At 43.5% G+C, this 26,118-nt stretch overlaps 1 protein-coding gene across 1 annotated transcript in view; it reads left to right on the top strand.

Annotated features, from left to right (window-relative positions):
• Positions 1-1,025: 1,025 nt before the first annotated feature.
• The window catches only part of PLCL1 (phospholipase C like 1 (inactive)), a 305,342-nt gene continuing 280,249 nt past the window's right edge, over positions 1,026-26,118 (top strand). Inside the window, exon 1 of the mRNA XM_084779454.1 lies at positions 1,026-1,745. Coding sequence (XP_084635580.1) covers positions 1,503-1,745 — 243 coding nt within the window. The 5' untranslated portion in view covers positions 1,026-1,502. The remainder of the gene's footprint in view (positions 1,746-26,118) is intronic.

Genomic DNA, 26,118 nt, shown 5'->3' on the forward strand with positions numbered 1-26,118 from the left:
CTAGTGTACCCCTAAAATGCTAGGATTCTAATAAAATTCTGGCTCTGCTGAGGAATTTCTTGGTGCTGTTGGCCACATTAAGTAAAATTTTGAATTATGAAATTACTAGTAATTGAAATGCATTTAATGCTCCAAGTGAGGTTTAATACAGCTTCAGATGTTTTAAATGAAATGTCATCTCCCGTCTCTCCAGGGACCTGAGAGCCAATGTCTGCACATGCTAATGGTGTGGTTAATTCTACGGAAGCCCTGCTCCATGCGAAGATCTTTCCTCTTGGCTCCTAGCTTCGTGGAAGGAGCAAAATGGGTTTATTTAGAATTAATTATATGTGCATATTGAGGCTGAACCCTTATCAGGAACACTTTAGGGTAGACTAAACCTGCCAATGACCTTGTAGTTATATGACTTCCATCATCGCTGTATTTCCTTAGGCTTCGTTCCCAGGGTTTTCGTTGGTTTGTTTTCTCTTACTCTACCCCTTCCATCCAACGCCTTGTATTTACTCGGATTGCAGAGTGACTGTAGAACCTGAGGCAAACTGGGGAACTCCAGGGTCTTAGTGCGTGGACTTCACTTCTAAGGATTGACACAATCTAAGGATTTTCAGGAGAGCCTGTAGTTAACCCCTGGCCCCGCCAAGTGTCACCAGCACACCAAACGCTCTGACATTCTTAACACCCTCTTCCAGATTTGCTGTTTTGCCGAGTGTTTTCTCTGGCTTCTCCCTGCCCCCGCACCCCCACCCCGCCCTTTGGTGCACCTTCAGGCTGCTTTCGCGTCTCTAAACTTCCTAAAATGTACTCAAGAGTGCCTGCGGGTGTGCACCCTGGCTCGCGCACCCTGGGTCTAGTACACCAGCGGGCCCGGCGGGCTGGGAGCTCCAGAACACATTCCATTCTTCGCGCTCGGGCACACCCCTCCGCAGTGAGGATTGGTCGGGCCGAACCCCCCCTGCGAGGCGAGGCTCCTGAGAGGCCCAGGCGCCTGCCAATCCCCACGGGCTGTCAAAACAAGTCTTCCCTCCCTGTCACAAGCCAGCGGAGTGGAGGCCGCCGCCGCACTTCCTGGGGCCGCCGCGCCGCGGTCGGCGGGCAGGTGGCGAGTGGCCCGTCCGCAGTCGCCGCTCGGGCCGCGCAGCGCACGTCCCGGCTCCGGAGGCTCCTGGCTCCGCGCCTGCTTGCCTTTTGTCTGCGCAGAGCGGGCGTTTGCATCACGTCTCCCGTACCTCCCGCTGCTTTTCGCCTGCTTCTCCCTCCCGCTCACATCTTCTCCCCGCCCCCGCCGCCGCCGGTCCGCGCCGGCCCGCTGACCTCCTGGACCACAGCCCGAGGACGCCTCTGCCCGAGAGATGTCTCCTCTCCACCAAGTTGCTGCAGCTGCCGTCCGGCGCTGAAACAAAGTCTAGCGGGGCTTCCTCCCGGTGCCTGAGCGCACCCGTGACCGGGGCTGGACGCCGCTGTTGGTCGCGCTGTCTCGCCCGGAGCCCGAAACGTGCTTGGCCATGGCTGAGGGCGCGGCTGGCAGGGAGGCTCCGGCGCCTGTCGACGCTGCCGGGGGCGAAGACGACCCCCGAGCCGGCGCAGACGCTGCCTCTGGGGACGCTGCACCCGCGGCCTCGGGTAGCCGGATGAGGGACCGTCGCAGTGGGGTCGCACTGCCCAGCACTGCAGGGGTCCCCACGGACAGCGAGGCCGGCCTCCTGGAGGCTGCGCGAGCGACCCCTCGGCGGAGCAGCATCATCAAGGTAAGCGGAGCCGAAGCGGCCCAGAAAGAGGCTGTGGGTGTCCCGTAGGTAAGGGGACCCTAGCAGGATGTTCTTTGCCCCAGGCATCCCAGGCTGGGCATTGTTTTCTCCCACCTCTTTAATTGCCAAACCTTCCTGCCTAGTCAGGAGGTTCCCAGACTCAGCTCTTGGCCTTGAGAAGCAGAAGTGACTTCCCCTCTGACAGCGGAGGAAAAGTTCCTCTCTGCGCTCTGTGCTTCTGCGGTTTGATGGATGCTTTCCCTCATTTTCTCTGCAAGCCTTACTAACCGGTGGATGGGAGGAGGGAGGGAGGACCGACTTAGGATAAATGCAGACCTGCGGGCTGGCTGTGCATTCTCCAGAGGCGTGCTAGCCTTTCCCTGAACAGCAAATGCAAAAGCAAGCTTACTTTTAAGTGTGTGTGGGAAATCTCCCACAGATACAAATGGTCCCGAAATCCTGAAATGCTTGAACTTTGCAGTTAGGCAGGCGGAGTTTGCAGCGGACGCTGCAGCGTGGAAAGGATGAAGGAAGAGCTCAGAGGTTTTGCGTTGCAGAAAACACACATCCGGGAAAACGTTCCCAGACTCCCCTAGCACCCCCAGAGGATTTTCCTTTATCCTTTTGCCAAGGAATTGTAAACCTTTCTTCGCCCCTATTTATTTGTATCTTCCGCTTTGAACTTGTTCGCCCTGTTTGAAAGTTCATCTTTTGGGGGCATGACTTTTGAGTAATTTTTGTTTTTCAGGTAAGAGCCCTTGTACTGGCTGTGGAATAGGGCCTCTTAGCATAGATCCATGTGAATGCTACCTACATGTGAGACTAAAGTTGATCTTGGTAGAGCAGACGGTGTGAATACACACCCACGTGTGGATACACACCACACCACATAGGACAGTGAAAGAAGGTCTTGGAGCTGCCTGCTATTCAACTTAGGACTTACTGGGAAGGTTCATATATTGAGAAAGCTTGCTTAGGTTTAAGCCGAGCAGCCACGGTGTAATACATGTCTCCTTGCCCAAACTACCAGCGCCAGTGTTTGTGCCCACATGCACCTGTCTCCAATCTCTGTCAACGCTTTTCCCCAACTTGGACACATGTTTATATTTAAAAGCTACAGGGAGATTTCTATGTTAAAAGTGAATGGTAAATTCAGATAACCTGTAATCATTTGTTTATACTTATCTTTTTTTAAAAAATAATGTGTAAAAAGAATTATATTCTGGATGTGAATTTGGGAAAAGGAAAATAGCCCTCTTTAAATACTACAAGTCAGAAATCAGATTGTCTTGAAAGTTAATAGTATCACAACTAGGAAACAGGTACATTTGGATTACAATATATCGATTCTGCATGTGACCTGTGTGTATGAAAATAGGCATTGTAAGGTAGTTTAAAGTATGTGATGATAAAAGCAGTGGCTCTTTATAATGCTGTGAAAAGTACAAGTCACGAGGTATAAGAACTATGCAAATTTTTGCAACAAGTTTATCACTCTGAAATGGTTCTTTGCTGCCTGGTGTGCTACTGTAAGTCTGAAATCCAAGGGTCAGAGTCATGCAAGTGTGGGGCTCAGCATTCAAGAGGTTGACACAGGAGGATCTTTATTTCAAATCCAGCCTGCTGTACATGGCAATACCTGGCCTCAAAATAAATAAGCCCCACCCCCAAGTTATATGAGTGGCCTGTGGTTTGTAGTCTCATAAGGGTCATCGCTGACTAATAGTGCCTTTTTTTGCTTTGAAGTTTATTTTTGTGGCAAAAGACAAGACAGCAGAATATTACATATTCTTTTTAATGGAAAATTAAATAAACATTTAATAATTGGTATTTGAAATTAAAGAGACTGCAAACTTAGATGAGCTATTTTAAATTAGGTTTTTTTGAAGAATGTATGTATAATTTAAAACAATTAAATCTTGAAAAAGAGTGTGAGTGTAGGGCTTTCCCCTACTCCACACTCCCATTTGCTTAGTCTCCCCTACAGCTAATAACATATTCTTATGCGTCTTTCCAAAATGGCCCATGCATCTGTAGGCATCCGTATCTGTGACTATGGATCGGCGACTAGCGGTTGAGGTTCTTAACATGTACAGTTAAATCTGGCTAGAGTTTTATTTGTCTCATCCCTTCACGTTTGCATCAAACATCTTTGACGCCTAGAGGATTGACTAAGGTCACTATGGTGATGGTCTGGAAACTGGCAGGTGGCAGATGCTGGGATTTGTTCCCATAGGCCTTTCTTGTCTTCTTCTCAGAGGCAGGTGGGCTCTGTTCTACTATTTTTGAGATCAGGAGCATTTTTTATTCATATCTCAAGTCTTCTGTCCCATGGCTCTGTTACTTTAATGTAGTAAAAATGAGAATTTGTAAAAAAAAAAAAAAAAAAAAAGTCCAGATTGTGTGTGTTTGTCATTGTAACTAAATACATCACAGGAAGAGAGACTTATTTCAGCTCATGGTTTCAGAGCTGTCAGTCCGCCATCACTGGGTGTGTTTCTAGGCCTGTCCTGAGGCAGTACACCACAGCAGAAGGGCACAGTGGAGGGCAGCGGATCACTTTATGGTGCCCAGGAAGCAGAGAGGAGGGTCTGAGGACAAGGCTTACATTTCAAGGGCGTGTTCCTGTGTCCCCAGTGACTTACTTCCTGCAACTGGGCCTCAGCTCCTATATCCCAATAATCCCCTTAATTTATGACCTCATGATGGATAAATCTACCTAAGACCTAATCAGGTCTCAGCCCTTATGGCCCAATTGTCTTCCCAAAGTGCCACCTCTGAACATCACACTGAGGATTATACTTTCAATACATGAGTTTTTTTTGGGGGGGGGGAATTTCATATTTAAGTCAAAATACATGTAAAAATGCATAAACACATGTTCTGTACCGGAGGATGGCAATATGTTGTTAGGAACCCCTTTTATTTTGTTCTGAAACATATATATAACGAAGATTTTTTAATATTAAGATATATTAAGCTGGGTGGTGTGGGAGCACACCTTTAGTCCCAGCACTCAGGAGGCAGAGGCAGGCAGATCTCTGTGAGTTCCAGCCTAACCTGGTTCCAGCTAGTTCCAGGACAGCCAGGGCTGCACAGAGAAATCCTGTCTTGAAAAACTGAAGAAAGGTGTGTTTTGTCAATTATTAAATTCTTTTCAGGTATATTTAGATCATTGATTTTAATTATTTTAACTTGGATTCTCTATCAGCCTGAATATTAGATCAGAAGAATGCATTCCCCTATCCTACCGGAAAACAGGCTTCCTTGTATATTAATTAAAGGAATATTTTCAGTTAATTTGTTTTTCCTAATTTGAAAACATGTGTATAGCTGAGAAAACAATTTCCTTCCGAGCTGGTGGAAACAATTACACTGTTTATCTGTACCCATCTTTATCAAGACTTTTAAATGTCATTGTGATTTTTTTCTCCCTTACACTGTCAGGCTTAGGATTAAAAAAAAATATTATAAGAATTTAGCTAGATGCCCTGTAATTCATTTACTTTTTCCTGTATGACTATTTTCTACAGAGTTGCCATTGATTAAATACTTCATGTTTTGCTAGGTATGTATACCATAATATTCATTGAATTCATCTTAATTTCTTCTTGCTTTGTGATTTAAGATGGAAAGCTAGGAAATGCTAACAGTTAAATAATATCTAATATCATTGTACTATTTTGTATTTAAATATTTTATAATAAATTAGATTGCTTGTCTAATATTTGATGTCAATATTCTCATATTTAAAATGTTTATCTTTTTTGTTTGTTTTTTTTTGAGAGAGTCTCTCTGTGTAGCCTTGGCTGTCCTGGACTCACTTTGTAGACCAGGCTGGCCTCGAACTCACAGCGATCTGCCTGTCTCTGCCTCCTGAGTGCTGGGATTAAAGACATGCACCACCAGGCCCGACCAAAATGTTTATCATTTTAAATTGTAGCCAATAGCCCAATAACTATGATATTGTAGAAATAAGAAACTGTGTAGCTTATTCTTTATATTAGGTGGCAGGAACTGAGACACACAAATGTTTTGAAGGCAGTTCACCTTGTTTCTAGTGCATGTGGCATATTCATAGAATCTACTTTTGTCTGTTTTCTTTGGATTCTAACTAAATATATATAACCCAAGCAAGGCAGAGTAGACACTGTCGTGTCAACGGCACTGCATGGTATGTGGATAAAGACATGTGTTGGGAGTGAGGATCTGAGGCATACAGCAGAGCATCTGAGGGAATGCTTCAAATTGCGGCCGCCTGCGCTTCAGTAGGCGCTATCGTGACCAGTCTTAACCAGTCGACTCATGATCCATTTATGACATTAGAGAGGCGAAGAGAGTGGAATTTGCATAAAGTGCTGCCTACTGTGTGTTAAATACTGAACTAGCTTCCCTACATTTCATGTTCTCACAGTGTCCTCTGGTGTAAGGGAGGTACAGAGAGACCTATTTCAAGGCAGAGTCAGGATTCAAAGCCATGCCTGCTGAGCATCAGCACCTGTGTTATCACGCAGGTCCTCTGATGCAGCAACTGCAAAATGCAACACTTTCTAGATAAGGAACAAGCTGAACCCATGAAGGAGCCAAATCGAATCTCGGGCTTGTGAGGTGAACTGTGCCTTCTACCTTTCATCTCCAGTTTAGAACCTCGGGAGCTCAGTGGCTGAGGAAGGAAAGGATAGCCCTTCACGCCTCTGTCCATCATTGTGTTAGGCCCACGGTGTATGTGAAAAGGCAGCTGGTGTCATATTGGCTAGTGGAGCTCATCACACCTCTTTGTGGTGTCAGTTTTGAAGCTCATACCTGTTTTACCCTAGGCCCATTTCTTTCCAGGGTCCCTATAACAACAATGGAGCTTGAGAGCAATTTTTTTCTTTAGGTTGACACATAGAGCAGATGCCTGGTACACTGAATACATATTGTTTAAAAACTTATTATTATTATTATTATTATTATTATTATTATTATTGTTGTTGTTGTTGTTGTAATTATTATTATTATAGGGAATGACATGAACAGGATTTCAATTTGAACTCCGAACACAATTTTTTTATAAACAGTTATAATGTGAAATTAAATATGATCGAAAAGTACTGACAATTTTCAGGCACGCCACAGTTACATATGCTTTTGTAGATTAGCCTGGGAGTTAACCAGCACGTAGACTTTTGTTCCTGTACTGATGCACTGGCTAGTCTTGACACAAGCTGGAGTTAATTGAAAGGTAGGGGAACCCCATCTGAGAAAATGCCACCTTAAGATGGGGCTGTAAGGCATTTTCTTAGTTAGTGATTGATGTGGAAGGGCCCGAAAAAACCACTGTGGGTGCTGCCATCCCTGGGCCAGTGGTCTTGGATTCTATAAGGAAGCAGGCTGAGCAAGGCCTGAGGAGCAGGCCAGTAATCAGCACCCCTCCATGGCCTCTGCATCAGCTCCTGCCTCCAGGTTCCTGCCCTGCCTGAGTTCCTGTCCTGACTTCCTTTGATGATGAACAGTGATGTGGAAGTGTAAGCTGAATAAACCTCTTCCTCCCCAAGTTGCTTCGGTCATGGTGTTTCATCACAGTAATAGTCACCCTAACTAGGACAGCTGGTATGCATTAAAACCTTTAAATAACATATTAAAGAAAAAAAACCCTGGCAATCTGCTGGAGCTGACTAGTCTTTGCTACGAGGGTAGCTGTTAGCATGCCATGCATTTGGAGCCTCACGTGGGGGGCTCTCCCTCTGCAGCCTGAGCCAGCAGTTCATGCAGCCCTGGTCCTCTTAGGCGGCGTTGTCTTACCTATCCCAACGGTTTCAGTCCCAGTGCATGCTTTCTCAGAAACTGTCATAGAAGTATGGTCACATTTCATCTTAGAAGCGGTTTCTTATTTCAGTGCTTTTCTGGTGTGACTTTCAATAGCACCTCTTAAGAGAAGGAAGAATACCCTGGGTAAAATGCTTTGTTATATTTCGATGAAAGGTTTTTAGAAGTGCCTGCTAACCAGTGTTTGCTATAATTCATAGAATTTATAAATTTGCTTTTCCTTTTGGAGACTATATTAAAGTTTAAAGACTATAATCCAATTGCATAGCCATTGAGGGGTTAACCACACACTGTGATTACCTCTGAATAGGTGTCCCAACCATTCCCCATTACAATGAAGAAAACAGGCAATTAAATTTTCTACAGGAAAATGTCAATTGGACATTTATTGCCAAAATAATACCTCAGGCACAGCAGGACATTATGAACAAACATCAGGAGACAGCCAGCATAGCCTGGTGCTACTGAACAAACAACCCATTAAGTGCTTCTCAGTGCCAGAGCAAGCGATCAGGCAGCGAGGGGCTAGGGAGGACCGTGATGAACTGAACTCATCTCTGTTGAGCCTTAGTAACAGTGACTATTACAATAGTCCCGCATTCAAGCCTCATGTCTAAGCTGCCACAGAATTAACACTGTATATTTAAAAGTTACCCATCTTTAAATGACTACAAGAGGCTTGGGCACAGCTTCCTGAGCTTTCTTTCCTTGTGATATCACCACAGAGTAAACCACTGCTTATAAGAAGAGGAGAGAGAGACTCACTGAATTGGACTTTCAGTTTAAATCTAAAGTGATGCATCAATAAGTATTTTTTTAATAGTAAAATACCATGTTTTGAAAAGTGTTGAAACCATGAAATCCAAGGCTTGCTTGGTGTTTCATTGAACTTATTCACTTTTGCACCTCAGTTCATCTTTGTATTCCTGCTCTCACAATGAACTACAATTGGGCTTATTATAATTAGTGATATTATGCTAATGATAACAATAGTAATAACCAAGGGCCAGCTTCTATATAACATTTTTGCATTGTATAAGTATTGGCCTTGCAGAGCTCAGGGGGTCTTATGGAAGAGTTGGGGGAAGAATTGAGGGAGCCAGAGGGGTCAAAGACTCCACAAGAAGACCTACAGGGCCAACTAACCTGGGCCCAATGGGGGCTCACAGAGGCTGAGCCACCAACCAAAGAGCATGCAAGGGCTGGACCTTGGCCCCCAGACACGTATGTAGCAGATGTGCTGCTGCTTTTTCATGGGCTCCTCTAACAATTGGAGCGGGGCTATCTCTGACTCTGTTGCCTGCCTTTGGATCCCTGTCCCATAGGTAGGCTGCCTTGTCTGGCCTCAATGGGAGGGGATGCGCTTAGTCTTGCTGCCAAGGTGGGTTGGTACCCAGGGGGGTCTCCTCTTCTCTGAGGAGAAGGGAGGAATAATGGGGCATGGAGGCTGTGAGGGTGGGACTGGGAGGAGAGGAAGGAGGGGGTTTTGATCAGGCTTTGAAGTGAACAAATAAATTAATGAAAAAAGTATTGGCTTGCGTATCGTATTTTATCAAACGTGGATGGCAATAAGATTCTAGTATGACAAAGTATTGAAATTGTCTCTTGGATTTACAGTTGGATTTACTTGCTGTTTTATTTGTTTCGTCCTGTGTGCGTATGTTTAGAGAGTTATTCTTTGCTTTATTTTGTGTGGTATTATTTTAACTCACCTTATTTGTGATTATTCCAGCCGTACTTTGAGAAAAGCATGATTGCATATGCAAGTAGAAAAGAACCGTTATTTATATCATCATTATCACTCTAGGAAGAACAATTTTGAAAACAATCCAAACCACCCCAAACATAAAACTAACCGATTGGTAAGTGCGTTTCGCTTTTCAGTGTTTCTGAGTTTCTACTTATAAATTGTGATGGTGGGTAGCTATTCCTTTTCTTTTTGTTGTAGTATCAGGAACTGAGCTCAGGACCTCAGCCTTTGAGTTATGTCCTGGCCTTAGGGTGTAGCTATTATAGGCAAGGAGATTGTGTTGGTCTTTAACTGTACGACTTTCTATTAAAAGTTCAAAATACCTTTGAGAGATAACATCTGTTTTGTTCATTCTTTTATGTGACCTTTCTCAAGAGACTTTTAAAATATGCTAATTCTGGAAGAAGCACTGACTAAGGCCAGAGAGTATGTCCAAGTTAGCAAGCCTATGTTGTTTGCATAGTATGAGACCCCTGGTTAGAAGTGATAAGTTTGTGATGTGACGGTTTGGGGGAACTAGAGATATTCAGATTCAAAGCACTTCTCCATGAGATGCTGTGGGAGACAAATGCACAAAGAAGACAAGAGAGCACTTAGGCTTAGCTGGGGCCAACATTAAGTTGTGGAACGGGACCCAACCTTGATGTGGGCAGGGTTTCCTAAAACCAGTGATTTCAAACCAAAGCAGGTGAAGAGCTTGCGCAATTGAAACCCACTCACTCTTAGGGCTAACAGCTGGTGACAAGCATTATGCTCAGCATCACGCTGGGGGCAGAGGGAGCTGGGGTCTTCCATGGCTCAGAGTGAGGAGGGCCAGGCTCTGGCCAAGGATATTTCTATCAGAAGAATGACTGGTCCTTCTATCTTTCAGTCCATCTTGAGTAATGGGTTGAACAGAGAGTTACTACATTTTCCCTAATGTCTCTGTCCCTTGGGATGCCACCTCACAAAATACAATCCAGTCAGCATCTTTACACTTGTAGTTTCTTATTTATTAATCATGAGTAAATTTTGGAAAAGGGGATAAGGGTCCTGCTGCAATGGAGTGGGACATTTTGTTCCCCTAGAGGTTTTTATATAAGATGCAAAGTCATTTTTAGCAATTTTGAGATATTTTTGAGTTATTGATTCCATATCATAATTAAATAGTACATAATTAGAAATGCTATCAGTAATGAAATGGCTCTCTTTTTCTTTTTAATACAATTGACAAAACAGCAATATCTTGAATAAGTTATCCCACTGGAAAAAAAAATTCCCAATAATAATAGAAAATCTCATAGAATATTTGTTCTTTGTGTCTGGCATTATTTTGAGTATTTACCATGTATCAAGTAATTTAGTTATCACAACAGCATATGGAAATGTTATTATTCTCTTGTCAGTGTTTATAGATGCGGCGTTAAGTCACTTTCCCAAGCTCTCACATAACTAACAGATGCAGAGCCAGGGAAAGAGCTCAGACTTCTACAGAGGGGCCACCTGCCTTGGCCTCCGCCTCTCAAGAGCTGGGACTAGGGCGCCACTGCTCCTCATCGTGCCAGCTCTTCATGCTACACGTCCCCCTAAATGATATCGATTAAACTGTAGCTGGCGTGTGCACAGTAGCAGGCCTTAAAAAGTTTTTCCTACTAGGCAGTGGTGGCGCACGCCTTTAATCTCAGCACTTGGGAGACAGAGGCAGGCGGATAACTGTGAGTTCGGGGCCAGCCTGGTCTACAAGTTTAGTCCAGGACAGCCAAGGCTATACAGAGAAACCTCTCTCCTGGAAAAGCAGAAAAGTAAGATGTTTACCTTGCACAGTAAGTTCAGCTGACAAACCAAGGAGAAAACAGTCTGCAAACAGTTTTGGGGATTCTCATTGGGATTATTTGGAGACCCCCCCCCCCCAAGTTTTATAACCTTTCACACCAAATGTTGAGGATTTTTTATATTAACTTTGTATTCCATTTTTCCCTGAAGAGACTGGGCCTCCAGGCAGTACAGTTTTGCTTTTTTTTTTTTTGACAAAGTTAGCATTAAGCAGTATTTTATTATACCTCTTTAGAATAAATTATACATGGTAAAGACAGACTATTAATTATTGCAAACTGATATGCTATTTTATAGTTTGATAGTTTTGTCTTCTATCAATAAATCAGCAAGGAGTGTCTGAGTTCCCAATCGATGGAAACTGCCATTTTCTTGATAAGTGGGTATGATGCGGTATAATTGGCATTTCCTCCTATTATCTCTTTGGAAGGTATAGTGCCTCTCACACAGGAGGAACTCAGTGAATATTTGATGTACTTATTAAAGCCAAAGTCTGTCTGATTACCTAATGCTTTTTGTCTTGGTAGAGAAATTCTAAAGTCATTGGTTAGGAAGGCTGGACATGAGCTTATGTTATAATTGTCACTGTGTCTACTTTATTGTGTTGGAGGTAATTGTTCTGCTGTGCAGGGACACAGTGCTGGGCCAAATGGTACCCAGAGGTTTACGTTCACACCATTTGCAGATTGTGCAGCTGTTGAAAGTCTAGTCAGTTCTCTTAGTCAGACAACTGTGTGTCAGGGGTAGTAATCTATGTGCAGTTACATTGGACGACTGAGAGGCCCCTCAATTGCAGCATTTGCCTAGTAACATATTTGGTTACACTCTCTTAAAGAGGATTAAAATGTTTATTTTGCCAAAAAGGCTTCTACCAAACATCTGAAACCGACAAAAACATTCTTTTTTTTTCCAGTTTAATGAAACACATTTATTTGAACTTACTATTTGATTTTTCTTTAAAAATTTTTTTATTAATTTATTCAGATTACAACTCAATTGTTATCCCATCACTTATATCCTCCTGTTCCTCCCTCCTTCCTGCTTTCACCCTATTCCCCTCCCCTAGGTCTATGACCAAGGGGGACCTCCTCCCCCACTATATGGTCATAGGCTATCAAGTCTCATCTTGGTAGCCTGCTTATTCTTTCTTTGAGTGCCACCAGGCCTCCCCACCAAGGGGAGGTGGTCAAATATTGAGCACCAGAGTTCATGGTGGCCCTGATCCACCCATCATGATGTTCTTCTTGTAGGTTTCTAGGACCCTCTGGGTCCTTCTGTTTCCCCATCTCCTGTATTTCTCTTACCTAGAGTCTCAGTAGGATGACCTCACATCTATCCCAATCTCCTGGTAAGTGAAGACTTTCATGGGACATGCCTTTTGGGCTAGTGCCCAACTATAAGTGAGTATATACCATGTGAGTCTTCTTAAATTAATATTTTCTGATGCGCCGTTGGTTTGATGCCACGCCCATCTTGCAATGAATTCATTTGTGCTTTCTAGAGACAGTAGGGATCAGTATCAGGTAGGCCTTTTTGTTTTGTTTGAGACAGGGTCTCATTGCCCAGTCCTGACTATCCTGGAACTTCCTGCGTAGACCTTGAAATCACAGAGACATGCCTGCCTCTGCCTTTTGACTGCTTCTGGAACTAAAGGCGAGCGCCACCACACTCTGCCCAGTGGGTCTCCTTTTGATTCACGATTTTCCACCTTATAGTCGGGTTGATAACCAGCATCCAAGGTATGCTCATTAGAAACATGACCAGACCAACAGTGGGAAGTCAGGGAGCAACAGTTACGCTCTCCCAGGGCTTGAGCATGGTTAGAGGAGAGTGAAGCACCAGGTGTCCTTGAGGGGGGTGGGTCAGGTGGAACCGAAGAAAAGGCTCAATAAGGGTTTCTTTACTTGGTTCACTGTACAGAATTGGAAATTAGTAAAATTAATTTGTTAGGGATTTCGATAGCTTTTTTTTGTAGTATTTTAACAGACTTATTTATCTATAAAATGTCTTAATATTTTTGTTTTATTTATTTTGATATTTTGGTGTGTGTGTGTGTGTGTGTGTGTGTGTGTGTGTTGCTTACTCTACATTTCTTTTTTTTTCTGGTTGTATTTTTTTATTATTAATTTATTCTTGTTACATCTCAATGGTTATCTCATTTCTTGTATCCTCCCATTCATCCCTCCCTCCCATTTTCCCCTTATTCCCCTCCCCTATGACTGTTCCTGAGGGGGATTTTTTACTCTACACTTCTAATACATGAGTTTCCCCCTGTCCTCAGTTGAGTGTGCTGAAACAAGTCCTCAGTCCCTCCCCCTGGTGACTTCTACATCCCTGTGACTGCCAGCTTAAATAACATGTAGACCCTGGGCTAAGAGCTTGTGGCTGCTCATCTAAACACAATGAAAGTTGACCCATTTTGAACATTTTACCTCTTGGCTTCATTCCAGCCATGTTTAAAAAAAATCTTTGATTTTGTAGGCTTGTTGTTTGTTTTCTTGGTTTGGTTTGGTTTTTAGGATATCAGGGCTAAAAACATATTGCAAGATTTTTTTTACTTAAAATATCTATTTTCCCCCAATTCCCTACAATTCCCAGCAATTATTTAATAGCTGTCAGACTTGGAACAAGTTTCGTGACCTGTCAGAACCTTGGCTTTCTCATGTGTAAGGTGGAAATGACAGTTACGTCTTGCCAGGCCCTTGTGAGAACTGGGGTGACAAAAAAGCTGGACAATGCTGGCGTCCACTATCCTGTAATACGAAATGTTTGAAAGAAACCTCTACTACTTATCCATCACATCACTTACAATTATAACTCAATTGTTTGATTGTCGCAAATAATCTAAAACATTGTCTCTTTGCACAAATGAAGGGGATGGATGGCAGACACCCACACTTAGCAAGCAAAGGGACAGAATGTGAGAGTGACCGCTAAGTCCCTATGCAGCTCTGGCTAACTGAGAGCTCTCAGGCTGCCGGGGTTACACGTGTGTTACTATCCCCTAGAGCCCACGTCAGAACCCCTTTTTAGCCCAGTTATCACCAACACTTCCACCAGATCCCATGTTTCTGTCTGTGGCTGTCACTACAGCTCTTTCAAGCCCTTAAAACTCAGCCCAGTTCGTATTAAAGCTTCAACTTGATGCTTAGTTCAAGGTCCTCTTATGGACGTTGGTTGTAGTGGCTGGCACAGGAGCCCACTCTGCCCACTTCTCCTTTTCTCTTCCTCCTACACTTCCTTTTTAGGGTCGTGCTGAAGGGGGACTAGGAAAAGCTTGGGCTGTCGCAGAGGATGGAGCTCATAAGAACGTTTCAGGATCTGCCGGGTTGCTCACATTAACCCGGAACTACCAGTTGGGCTCTTTGTTTGGCGGACATCTCATGTTCTCTGTAGCGATGTCTGTTCTTAAAGATGTCCTGTGGATCTTGTTTTCCTTCCCCCACTCCTCATTAGCCCCTGCCCATGCGCCTTAACTAGTTAGGGTTCTACTGCTGTGTTAGAACGCCGTGACCATTGCAGCTTATAGATGGAAGGGTTTATTTGGGCCTACGGTTCCAGAGAGATAAGAGTCCGTTACCATCCTGGCAGGGCAGCGTGAACAGTAGTCAGGCACGGCCACTGGAGCAGTGAGTGAAGAGTTCATCTTAAATAGTAGATGCACTGGGAATGGCACACGGCTTTTGGAAGCTCAGAACTCACCCCCAGAGGCCTACTTCCCCCAGCAAAGCCACACTTCCTAAACCTGACCAAAATAGCTCTACCAACTGGTTGGTCTCCACTGAAGACCATGGAGAATAGCTCATTCAAACCACCACATTGTGTTCTTACAGGCTTCCTTCATCCAAGCAGAGGCACTTTGGATGAGGCAAAGGGAAGCCTCGGCATGGTTTAGTGTCCCCTCTCTCAATGTCCGGAACACCTTCAAGGACTCTGACAGTCTAGGGACTCAGAGGAGAGATGAGCGTCAGTCTCAGCTTACAGGGGAACATGGTGGAAGGTGGACCATTGTATCCCACAACTATTACCAAATCTTACACTTAAAAAAAATACATCATCTAAACTGGGTGCAGTGGTGCATGCTTATAATCCCAGCACTCGGGAGGCAGAGGCAGGCGGATCGTTGTGAGTTCGAGGCCAGCCTGGTCTACAAAGAGAGTCCAGGACAGCCAAGGCTACACTGAGAGACCCTGTCTCTAAACACAAACAAACAAACAAATCAGAGCACTGGCTTCATCTTGCATTCGTAACAAAATACTGCAACCTTAGTGCCTTACCACTGGGCACATTCACGTCCCCCATTTCTAGAGTCAAGTCGTTGAGTACGGGGATTGGTGGTATAATAGGTTTCCAGCCTATATGGCAATTCAAGATCTTAAGACATGAATAAAACCCAGCTTCCCCAGTTTTACTGCTGTAAAATTGTGGTTTTCATGTAAGCTTTCATCACCGAAAGTTACATTTTCAGTGGTGTGAAGACATAAGATGCTCAAAGAGAAAAGCACGTTTCTCCACTGACACTGGAGCATGCCATCTGTGCATGTGGAGGGCTTAGTGCCATTAACTAAGATAAAAAGTTGGAACATAATTTAAAATCTTCGTATCTAGATATTACATATTTATTTTTATAAATTGAAGACCATGCTCTGGAGTTTTCTTCTGTTCTGAACTTTGCAAACAGTCTGTAGGAAGCCAAACTGTGATTTAAGTTATTTACCGGCAATTGATCATAATGTGGCTTATACGCTGCTTGGTCTTATTTCAAAATTATGTCATCTAGATATGGACTGCAAATGCATGCAGCTGGTGAGTTAAATAGATAACCCCAGACAAGAGCAATCTAGGATGTCTTGAGTAACTTCAGTGTGTGAAGCATTGTGGGAAAGAGAACAGCTGCGACTCTCTTAGGAGAGCCTTTGGGGTTCATCTTACAGTTAGCTACGCTAAGGCAGGGACTCCTCTGTGCTGCAGGAATCCCTCCAGATGTGCTAGGCTGACATTCCATCCCCAGGGAGCATCCTTTCTCATCAGTAAGCTGATCGTTTTCATGGCGCTTCCATTGCCTGGAAATGTTCTCGTGTTGAGCCCAAATCAGACATGTTTCCTCGACGGTCTTATTTCCACCTTTAGGAAGAAGCATAAGAAGCAAGTTTAAATTTCACACCACAGCTCTTGACGTATTTGAAGGGAATCCTGTGGGCATCTTCTCCCACACGCCTATCACAACGATAACCTTGGGCATTATTGTTTCCCACGTTCTAGACACTGTTCAAACACCTCATGCGTTAGCTTGTATATTTCTTGCTATTCTCTACTCGGCGTCACACACCCACCGCACCGATTGACAGACAGGTGAAATGACGTTCTCCCATTCAGGCCATCATTTAGTGGCTTGTCCTGCTGTTCCTAGACCGTCACACTGCTTGCTGTGCTACAGCTGGTGTGACCCCCCATCTGTTCTACATCCCCTGTTCTTTTTTTTTTTTTTTTTTTTTTTTTGTAGATTCTGTATCAGGAGAATTTTTCTTCTGAGGGAAAAGTGACTATTCCATTGACAGATGGACTTTAACAGACTCATATTGGTATTCAAGATGCAGCGCTTTTGAATTTGAGGTTGGATAAATGGACTAAGAACCTGCTTGGTCTGGCAGTTGGGTTCTAGTTAATGTGCTAGGCCATTGCGCTTTTCTTAAATGAGGAAGTAATTGTTAAAAAAAAAAACAGTTGAGAAAACAGAGATTCTCTTGACCCTAAGAAACAACATGAGCTCAATAGGGATGCCTAGAAGCTCCTGAAATTAGGTCCTAGGTTCAAGAGATAACACGCACTGCCATTACAGACTGGAATGGGGCCACGGAGACTGCATGCGGACTCCGTGCAGCTATGCGATGCTGCATATGGTGTTTATTCTCTCTGGCTTTCTGTGTTGGCTCTGTTGCAGAACCTGCCTCCCAGGGCTGTTGAGGGCATTAGACAAGAGAACCAAGTAGCAGACTTCCTTAGGTGGCAATAATTTTGTCAATGACTACTTTGTCAAAAAAAGACCTGTTTGGAAGGATGGGCTGTCGTCAGGCCTTTTTAGACATAGGAGTCAAGAAACAAACATAACTCTAAGGATTTTGAAGAGTGGCTTTGAACGTGGAGCACCACCCACGTTTGGGCTGTTAGGTCATAATCTGGCTGGGCTCTGCGGTCACCTCTCTGGTGTGAGAGGGACTTCATTTCCTGCTTGTGGTTTTGGGGATTGTAGCCGTTGGTCCCCATTTGGGGTTCTGTGATCATTCGTGCAGCGTTGTAGAATAAATCAATGCAGTCACAGGAAAGCTCTTAAAAAGCTTCTGGGAGTCAGCTCGCTCCCTCTTGAGAAATAGTCCTATGGCTTTACTAGAGTTTGTTCAGGTTCATTCTAAAGCATTTTTTAGTTTTCTTCAGTTCTAGAGTGAAAAAAAATTAAATTTGTTATCCATTAATTTGGCAAAGGAACTTTAAATGCATACACATTTGATGCAGTGCTGGGCTCAGCTTTGATTAATCTGGTCTACAATTTTAAGGAGCGGTATAGAATATAATGCTTTTTTTTTTTTTTGCTTCAGCTGATTGAAACGTTAGGAAAGCAGTTACCACCTTCCCATAGAATGGTCTCCTTATAAACTTGCCTGAGCTGATCATACCTTAGAATTCAACTGCATCTTAGAATTTTGCTTTAAAAAACAAACAAACGGCCTCTGTTAGCTAATGACTTCTCGACTCCTTTTCACCCTCCCAATTTATGCTCATTTTAGTAAAGTTTGGGCCTATTTACAAATGGAAGCTTGAATAGTTAGAGCAATGTCTGGCGTAGGCTTTCAGCTGGTCGGCTGAGCCCAGGGCGCCCTTCGCGCGCATGCCTGGCAAGTGCTCTTCCGCTGAGCTCTGTCTCTGGCTCTCAGCTTGTTTGAGATTCTCTTTTCCTGAGCAGCTTGAAAGCCCTGTAAAAGACAGAAGTCTCTCAAACGGTTTGGTTTTGTGGACTTCCGAGGACAAGGTGCAATGCTTTGTAAAGATGGCAGCCTTAAGTAAATAATGACCAGGGCTGGAGAGATGCTCAGAGGTCAGGAGCACTGTCTGCCCTTCCAGAGGTCGTGAGTTTGATTCCCACAACCATATGGTGGCTCACAACCATGTCTAATGTGATCTGATGCCTTCTTCTGGCATGCAGGTGTACAAGCAAAAAGAGAACTCATATACATAAAAAAATAATGTCCAAATTTAAAATAAATTCTTAAAGATATGGATTGATGCATAAAAACTGGCAGCTACTATGTACTTTATTATGAATGGCTCAGTAAATGGTGTCCTCTCCCTCGCCCTCTCCCTTCCTCCCCCTCCCTCTCTTCCCTTCTTCTTCTTCTTCTTCTTCTTCTTCTTCTTCTCCTTCTTCTTCTTCTTCTTCTTCTTCTTCTTCTTCTTCTTCCTCTTCCTCTCCTTCTCCTTCCTCTTCCTCTTCTTCTCCATCTTCTCCTTCTTCTCTTCCTCCTCCTCCTTCTCACTGTCCCCTCCCTCCCTCTCTCCCCTCTTTTTCTGAAGCCCAGGGAGCTTCCCTGTGGTCTGTTATCTTAGGTGTTTGCTACCCACCAACTTCCTGTGGATGAGGGAGGGGTAGGTCATCAGGTGGAAGAGGATCCAGAAGGATGAAAGCGCTCTCTCTCTCTCTCTCTCTCTCTCTCTCTCTCTCTCTCTCTCTCTCTCTCATTTTCTTTTAAACTATTGGATCTTAAAGCAGCTTCCAGCTTCCCAGAGGAGAGAATCCAGAAAGAATTGCAACTTTGCCTAAAGTTCTCTCACAAGCTGCTCACAGCTTTGCCCAGCACAGTTGTTAATGAGAAGTAGAGACGCCTGAACGACGCAGGGGCCAATTCTAGCACACCACAGTAAATTCAGCCTCTTGGAACTACTGTTCCTACAAGTTTCCAGACCGTAAGCCTTTCATCGAACACACAGCTTCTTCCTAGCCCACCACATATAATTGTGCTTTTCACAAGAACATAGTAAATAAATTAGACATTATCCTGTAGTCATCAGGGAGTTACTGTGCCCTTTCATTTATCTTTGTTAGCTTCACCTCAACAATTCTGTGAAGGAAGGAGCCACAGTTTAGGTATTTCACGCATCTTCTACAGCTCTTTTCAGTGGTACTTAAAAACTTACCCCCACCAACAGAACTGAGATAAATCATGTTCTTGCTCCTCCCTAAAGGACCAGGCTCCCCTGTCAGTGCAACCTGCTGTTGTTAGGTTCCTGGTACTTAGCATGAACTTAATCTTTGAGTAGATAAATCTTCTGGGAAGGTAAAAGGATGCAGACTTGAAAATCTGACTTGCAAGTCTTCATTTTCATGTTGCCTCTTATTATCTGTGCTTTGTTTTGTTTTGTTTTCCTGAGTGTCATTCACTGGTAAGATAGGATTTCTATGTATTTATCTGGCTATCTTTTTATTTATTTATTTATTTATTTATTTATTTATTTATTTATTTTGAGATAGGCTCTTGTTGGGTGGCCAGGTTGGTCTCAGACTCAGCTTACTAAATGTTAAAAGATGGCCGGTTTATGTTACCATGCTGGGTCCTAAGTTGGGTATTTAAAAAACAGAGGCATGCCTGTATGTAAGTGCAGCTTGTGTGCACCTGGTGCCTGCAGAGGCCAGAAGAGGGTGTCTGCTTCCCTGGAGCTGGAGTTACAGATGGTTGGGAGCTGCCATGTTTGTTCTGGGAACCTACCCTAGATCTTCTGCAAGAGTGGCCAGTGCTCTTAACTGCCGAGTGCCACTCCAGCCCTAAGATGGGGGATCTGAGCCCTAGTCTGCAAGTTTACTGTAAAGCTTGTAGAGGCCAGGGATGCAGTTCAGTGGGTAAAGTGCTTGCCCTGGCCTTGAAGTACTGCCTCAGCTGGGTGTGATGGGCTACACAACAATCTCAACACCCGGGAGATGGAGATCAGAGAATCAGGAGTTCAGCATGATGCTTAGCTGTGAGAGGCCGTCCCTGGAGCTGAAGTTACAGCCCCACCTGGGTTCTGGGAACTGAACTGGGTTCTCCACAACACCAGTGACTGCTTTTAAATACTGAGCCATGTCTCCAGCCTGTTTTGTGTTTTTCATCTCACTAATAAGACCGCCATCCCTGTAGTTGGCACTGTAGCAACCAAAAAACAAAATAAAACAACCAACCAAATCCAAAACCAACAACATTCTCCCTGCCCAAGTGTGTGTGCATGCATATGTTTGTGTGTGTGTGTTTGTATCTGTCTTCTACTTAAAAAAGAAAGGATTTCACAGTCAGTTTATCTACTACTAATTAAGTTGCCCTTTGTCTAGCAACAGAGAGTCAACAACTATATGAAAAAACTAACAACAGGGTTTATATATATCCTAGAAATTTGAGCCAGTGTTTCCTCCTTGATTTCTAATCACTTGGCCTCATCACAATGCAGTCTCTCTCTCTCTCTGTCTCTCTGTCTCTCTCTGTCTCTCTCTGTCTCTCTGTCTCTCTCTCTCTCCCTCTCTCCCTCTCTCCCCTCCCACTCCCTGTCCCTGTCCCACCTCTCTTTTGAGAGAGGGTCTTGTTATTTAGCCCAGGATGACCTCCAACTTGAGATCACCCTGCCTCTACTTCCTAGAAGGATAGGTATATGACACTATGACAGAAAACACTATCTCAGTGATCTTAAGATGACTGGCCTGTGATAACTTAGGTCAGTGTAGGTGAATATACACCACATCTGGCACCGTGCTATACTCTGTCAGCTTTTTAAAAAAAATTCTTACCCTTCATTGTGAGTGAAATGCAACTATATTATCTCCTTAAGTAATAATATATAAAGGACTTTCTTATTATGTAAGATTATATGACTCATTCAAATATTGAAAACTGAGTTTCTTAGTATATATGGCACAGTGAGGAAGTGTGTAGGTAGGCCTTGTCTCCTTTCCTTCAGTGTTTTATGTTCAATCTTTAAATATAGGCTTAAGATTGTTTTAGGAGCCAAGATCATTAAAATTTGACTCTACTAACATTTTGGCAGTGCTAATCATTTCTTTTTCCTGCTGTGATGCATTTGGCAAAGTTACTTTTATTGACTGATTCACTCATTCATCCATTCATTGACGCTTATAATATTTGTGGTAAGATTGTCTTGCAGAATAAGGAATCAAAAGTAAAAACCGAACTCTGCATTAAATCTGTTTGTCAGTGTGTAGTCACAGATAGAAGCCAGGTGCTGTCATAGAAGTGTACCACTGACCAACAAGGTAGATGTTTAAAAAGGTTTACCGGGTGCACGAATATACTCAGGTCTGTATAACTGTTGGCTGGGTATTTCCAAGTCCTTATGTGTTCCTTCATTCTCTGCTTTGTTTTTTTTTTTAAGATTTATTTTTATTTATGTCTATAGATGTGTGTGTGTGTGTGTGTGTGTGTGTGTGTGTGTGTGTGTGTGTGTGTGTGTGTGTATGTTGTTGCCAAACGTGTGCAAAAGCCCATTGAAGCCGGAAGAGGGTTTTGGATCCCCTGGAGCTGGAGTTACAGCCCCACTTGGGTGCTGGGAACTGAACTGGGTTCTCTACAACAGCAGGAGCTGCATTTAAATGCTGAGCCACGTCTCAGCCCCTGTTTTGTGTTTTTCATCTCAGTAATCCCTGCAGTCGGCACCGCAGCCACCTGGAGCTCACCCTTTGCTCTTCTCTTGCCTACCATGCCCCATCTGCTGCTGGGTTCTGTCTTCACTCAACAGTTTGCATTTGTCCTTTGGCTCTTGTTAGACCTATGCTTGGCTTCTATCACTAGAGAGTCTTCTGTTTGTTTGTTTGTTTTGAGACAGGGTTTCTCTGTGTAGCCTTGGCTGCCTCCCTGAGTGCTGGGATTAAAGGCCTGCACCACCATGCCTGGCTTACACTATCTTCTTAATTGGCCATTTTGCTTCCAACCACCTTCTTTTTCCTAATACATTTCCTAGAATAGGAGCTATTGTTTAAAAAAAAAAAGGCAAATCTTATCACATAAGCTTATGACTTAAAAACTCTTTGCGGACATCTACTGATCTAGCAATAAGGTACAGAGCCCTGTTCGTGGTTCACAGGCCCAGCTCTAACGTGGACAGTGCTCATCCTCTGGCCCAACACCTACCATCCCTACTGCTCACATCCGGTTTGTGCAAGTACCCTATGTATAAGGCCTAGTGCCCTGCTGACAGCTGCTCCACATGTGTCAACTATTCCATTTTCCCCAGTGTGCTTCCTTAGAAAGTGCACGCAGCTGGAGAAAATGTTTTCAGGAGCCTTAAACAAGGAGATTGGAAGGAGAGACACTCAGGGTTCACATGAGGACACGCTGGCAACTCAACAGATAGCACGATAGTTAAGAAGCTATTCAATCCATTACACTTATAAAAATTTGGGTTTGCTCTTAAAGAACAATTTACCCTATAGCACATAAGAAAGGACACTGCTGAGACTTGCTTTGTTTGTTTGTTTGTTTTGTTTCCTGAGATTTCTATCTAGTTTAGAAAAATCACCAGATGGTCACTCTTCCAGGCTTTGCATTGTTTCCCAAATTGCCCCCAATGGTGGTGGCCCTGTTGTTAGGTAGCCACAGAATCGCCTTAAGTTGTGACTTTCAGTCAATGGAATATGGTGACTCATAGGGACTGTTTTCTGCTTTAGTTTTCTGATCTTTATCTTTATGCAGATAAACCTCCATGGTTTTATTTTTTTCCCCAAGATTAACAAATGTGTTATTTGTAAAGTGGGGTGTAAGGTTTAACTTGGCTAACTTTTTCTGTCTGGCATGACAGCTATTCATAACTTGGACCTGAGGCATTTAGGCCGTGCTTAGAGATGAATAGAGAATAGTTGGTGATGCTGCTTTTCAGGGGTGCTGTAATAATTGTGGTCGGAAAATCGATTTTAATTTGGAAGTAAATAGATCTTTGGAAAACATTTCACTGATGTCCATGTTAATGATTCTTTCTGTAGTGAAGCTACTTGCAGGAGATTCGTTGGTTCATTTGATGGCTTGTCACATTGCTTTTGAGTTGTGCAAATGGATGCCTTCTTATATTGTTGAAGTGTTTTGATGATCAAAATTACCTTTGAATTCTTCAAACTAATTTTACTGATAGTGAAAAGAAAAGCTTAAACATTTTGTTTATGCCTTTATATTTTTAATTGAGCCCTAAAACCTCATGCTTCCAGGTTTTCTTGTTTTGCAATTCAATATATATTTTTGATTAAGTAAAATTTTTATTTAATAGAGGCTTCAAAATTCTTAGATGATTATAATTTAAAAATCAAGTATATAGCCCGGTATGATGGCACACACCTTTAATCCCAGCCCTCAGGAAGTAAAGGCAGGTGGATCTCTGTGAGTTCGAGGCCAGCCAGCCTGGTCTACAATGTGAGCTCATGAAAGCCAAGGCTACACAGAGAAACCCTGTCTCTAAAAGAAAAAAAATCAAATATAGACTTTGATGAAATATTCATTCATGGTAATTTGGAAATTTGAAGGTTTAGTTTTATGTGTCAGTGTATCTTTGTCTGAGTTTATGTTTACCACATGTATGCATGCCCTTGGAAGCCGTAAGACGGCATTGGAACCTCTGTACCTGGAGCACAGGTGGTTGTGAGCCACTACATGGGTGTGCGTTGCCCAACCCAGGTCTTCTGCAAGAGCAGTAAGTGCTCTTATCTATGAGTGATCTTCCCAGGCCCTAAGATGGACGTTTAGACTAAATCTTTTTAAAACTTACAGTAATGCAATGTTCTGGAACTTTATTTAAAAAACCCCACATTGTGATGTTAATTGCATTTGTATGGGCAGAGAGTAAATTGCTATGATCAGTTTCATAAGTGTATGCATAACCTCATAATTAAATATGCTAACCATCACTAATTGTGTAGAAGCAGCTACTGAAAACTTCCATGTCCCTTTAAGAAACAGCGAGAACAGATAGGAACAGAGCATCTTTGACTATCTTGAAGCAATTCCACAAGTGGTTACTATTTTCTTTCAAAAGTTAGGAATCCTATTAAATCTATTTCAGTTCTTCATAAGGGCTGCTGGCTGATTGTGTCATTACACGCCATAGAGCACAAAGCATGATCTATGGTGCTGTTGCTATGGTGTGCTTACTTAATAGAAAAAGCTTTACAGGTTTAGCCCGTTATCCTCATAGAGGGAAGCATGGCAGCACGCAGGCAGACATGGTGCTGGAGAGGGAGCTGAGAGTTCTGCATCGCAATCCGAAGGCAGCAGGAAGGAGTAGAGTCATTGGGCATGCCTCAGAGTCCACCCCTAGTGACGCACTTCCTTCAACAGAGCCACACCTGCTTCAGCAAGGTTGCATGTCCTAACCTTTCAAACAGTGCCACTCCCTAAGAGCCTATGAGGGCCGTTTTCATTCAAATTGTCCCAGTTAGGTTTCTGGGAAATTTTCAAGATTTGTTCCAATAGCTACACCAGTCTTTAAAAAAAAAAAAACAGTCATCATTTGGTCTGAGTTGACAATTAAGGAAGACATGCATAGCCAGGCGTGGTGGCGTACACCTTCAATCCAGCACTCGGGAGGCAGAGGCTGGTGGATCGCTGTGAGTTCAAGGCCAGCCTGGTCTACAAAGTGAATCCAGGACAGCCAAGGCTACACAGAGAAGCTCTGTCTCAAAAAACAGAAAACCAAAAACCAAAATCAACCAAACCAAACCAAACCAAAACACGTAAAAAAGAAAGAAAGGAAGACATGCATACAGTTAAAATATCAACACAACTTTCAGTATTACCAGGAAAAAGAAATAGTGGTTGTGTTTACTGTTTGAAACCGGGGGTTCTTTGTTCTAACTGAGTTTTTCTTGTCCTTCCTTCCTTCTTTCCTTCCTTCCTTTCTTTTTTTTCTTTCTTTCTGACAAGGTCTCATGTAGCCCACGTTGGCCTTGAACTTGCTATGGAGCTAAGGATGGCCTTGAACTCCTGATCCTCTTGCTTCTGCCTGCCAAATGCTGGGACTGCTGGCCTGTGCCACCATGAGTAGCTTTCCAGGTGTCGTTTGCAGAGACTGCTGAAATACACGGTCAAGGTTGCAGAGAAACAACCACTTTAAGGTTAGATTCTCGAGTGGTAATGTGCGGAATGTCTGTTTCTTCAGTCGCTGAAGCTGATGTTCTGGGCTGAGGATGAGAGTGTGTAGACTCTGTTCGTTTCCCTTCCTTATCTCCTGCGATCTGTCTGATAATCTGCCTTCTTTCCCCACTGGTGGAGGAGCCCCATGTAGCTTATTTCTGAAGAGCTTTTAGTCCCTCCCAAACCAAGCACTTAACCACCTAATGAATCAGAAGAAGGCTAATGGTCTTCTTGTTAATATTTATGTTTTACTTTGTAGTGGCAGAAAAATAGAGACAGTGGTTATTTCCGCACCTTCAGAGTCAGGGAGGGGATAAAGTTGGGCTTTTCAGGAAACAAATGACTTCCTGACTCGAAAAGTGTTGGGTCATAGAGAACATACATGCTTTTAGTTTCTTTTAGTCAAAAACACATGGTGGATTAAAAGTATCTGTAAAAGCCTTCTGTTTACATAAGGGACATCTGTGCTGGTGGGGTATGAATTTGAAGCACCGTTTAAAGGAAATGTAAGTATACACATGGCATGACTAAAGTCTGACTTTTAAAATGTGGGCATTAGAGAGGGCTTTTCAGTGCTTTTCCTGATGTCTCAGAGGCGCCTGGAAACTGCAGCGGAGGAACCTGCGTAGCTTGCATGCTCAGGAGCACCCAGCAGAGTCCTCAGAGCCTCGCTCAGGTGGGACTGGTCCATGAACAGTTCTCTCTCTGAGTCATATAAAAGAACTACTTTTGCACGTGCGCACGTGCGTGTGATTTGTGTGTATGTGTGTCAGTGTGTGTGTGTGTGTGTGTGTGTGTGTGTGTGTGTGTGTGTGTGTGCCTGAGGAGGTCTGAAGTTGGCATTCGGTACCTTCTTCTA

This window comes from Acomys minous (genome assembly GCF_964271855.1).
Source record: "Acomys minous genome assembly, chromosome: 4".
In the NCBI taxonomy this organism is placed as follows: Eukaryota; Metazoa; Chordata; class Mammalia; order Rodentia; family Muridae; genus Acomys; species Acomys minous.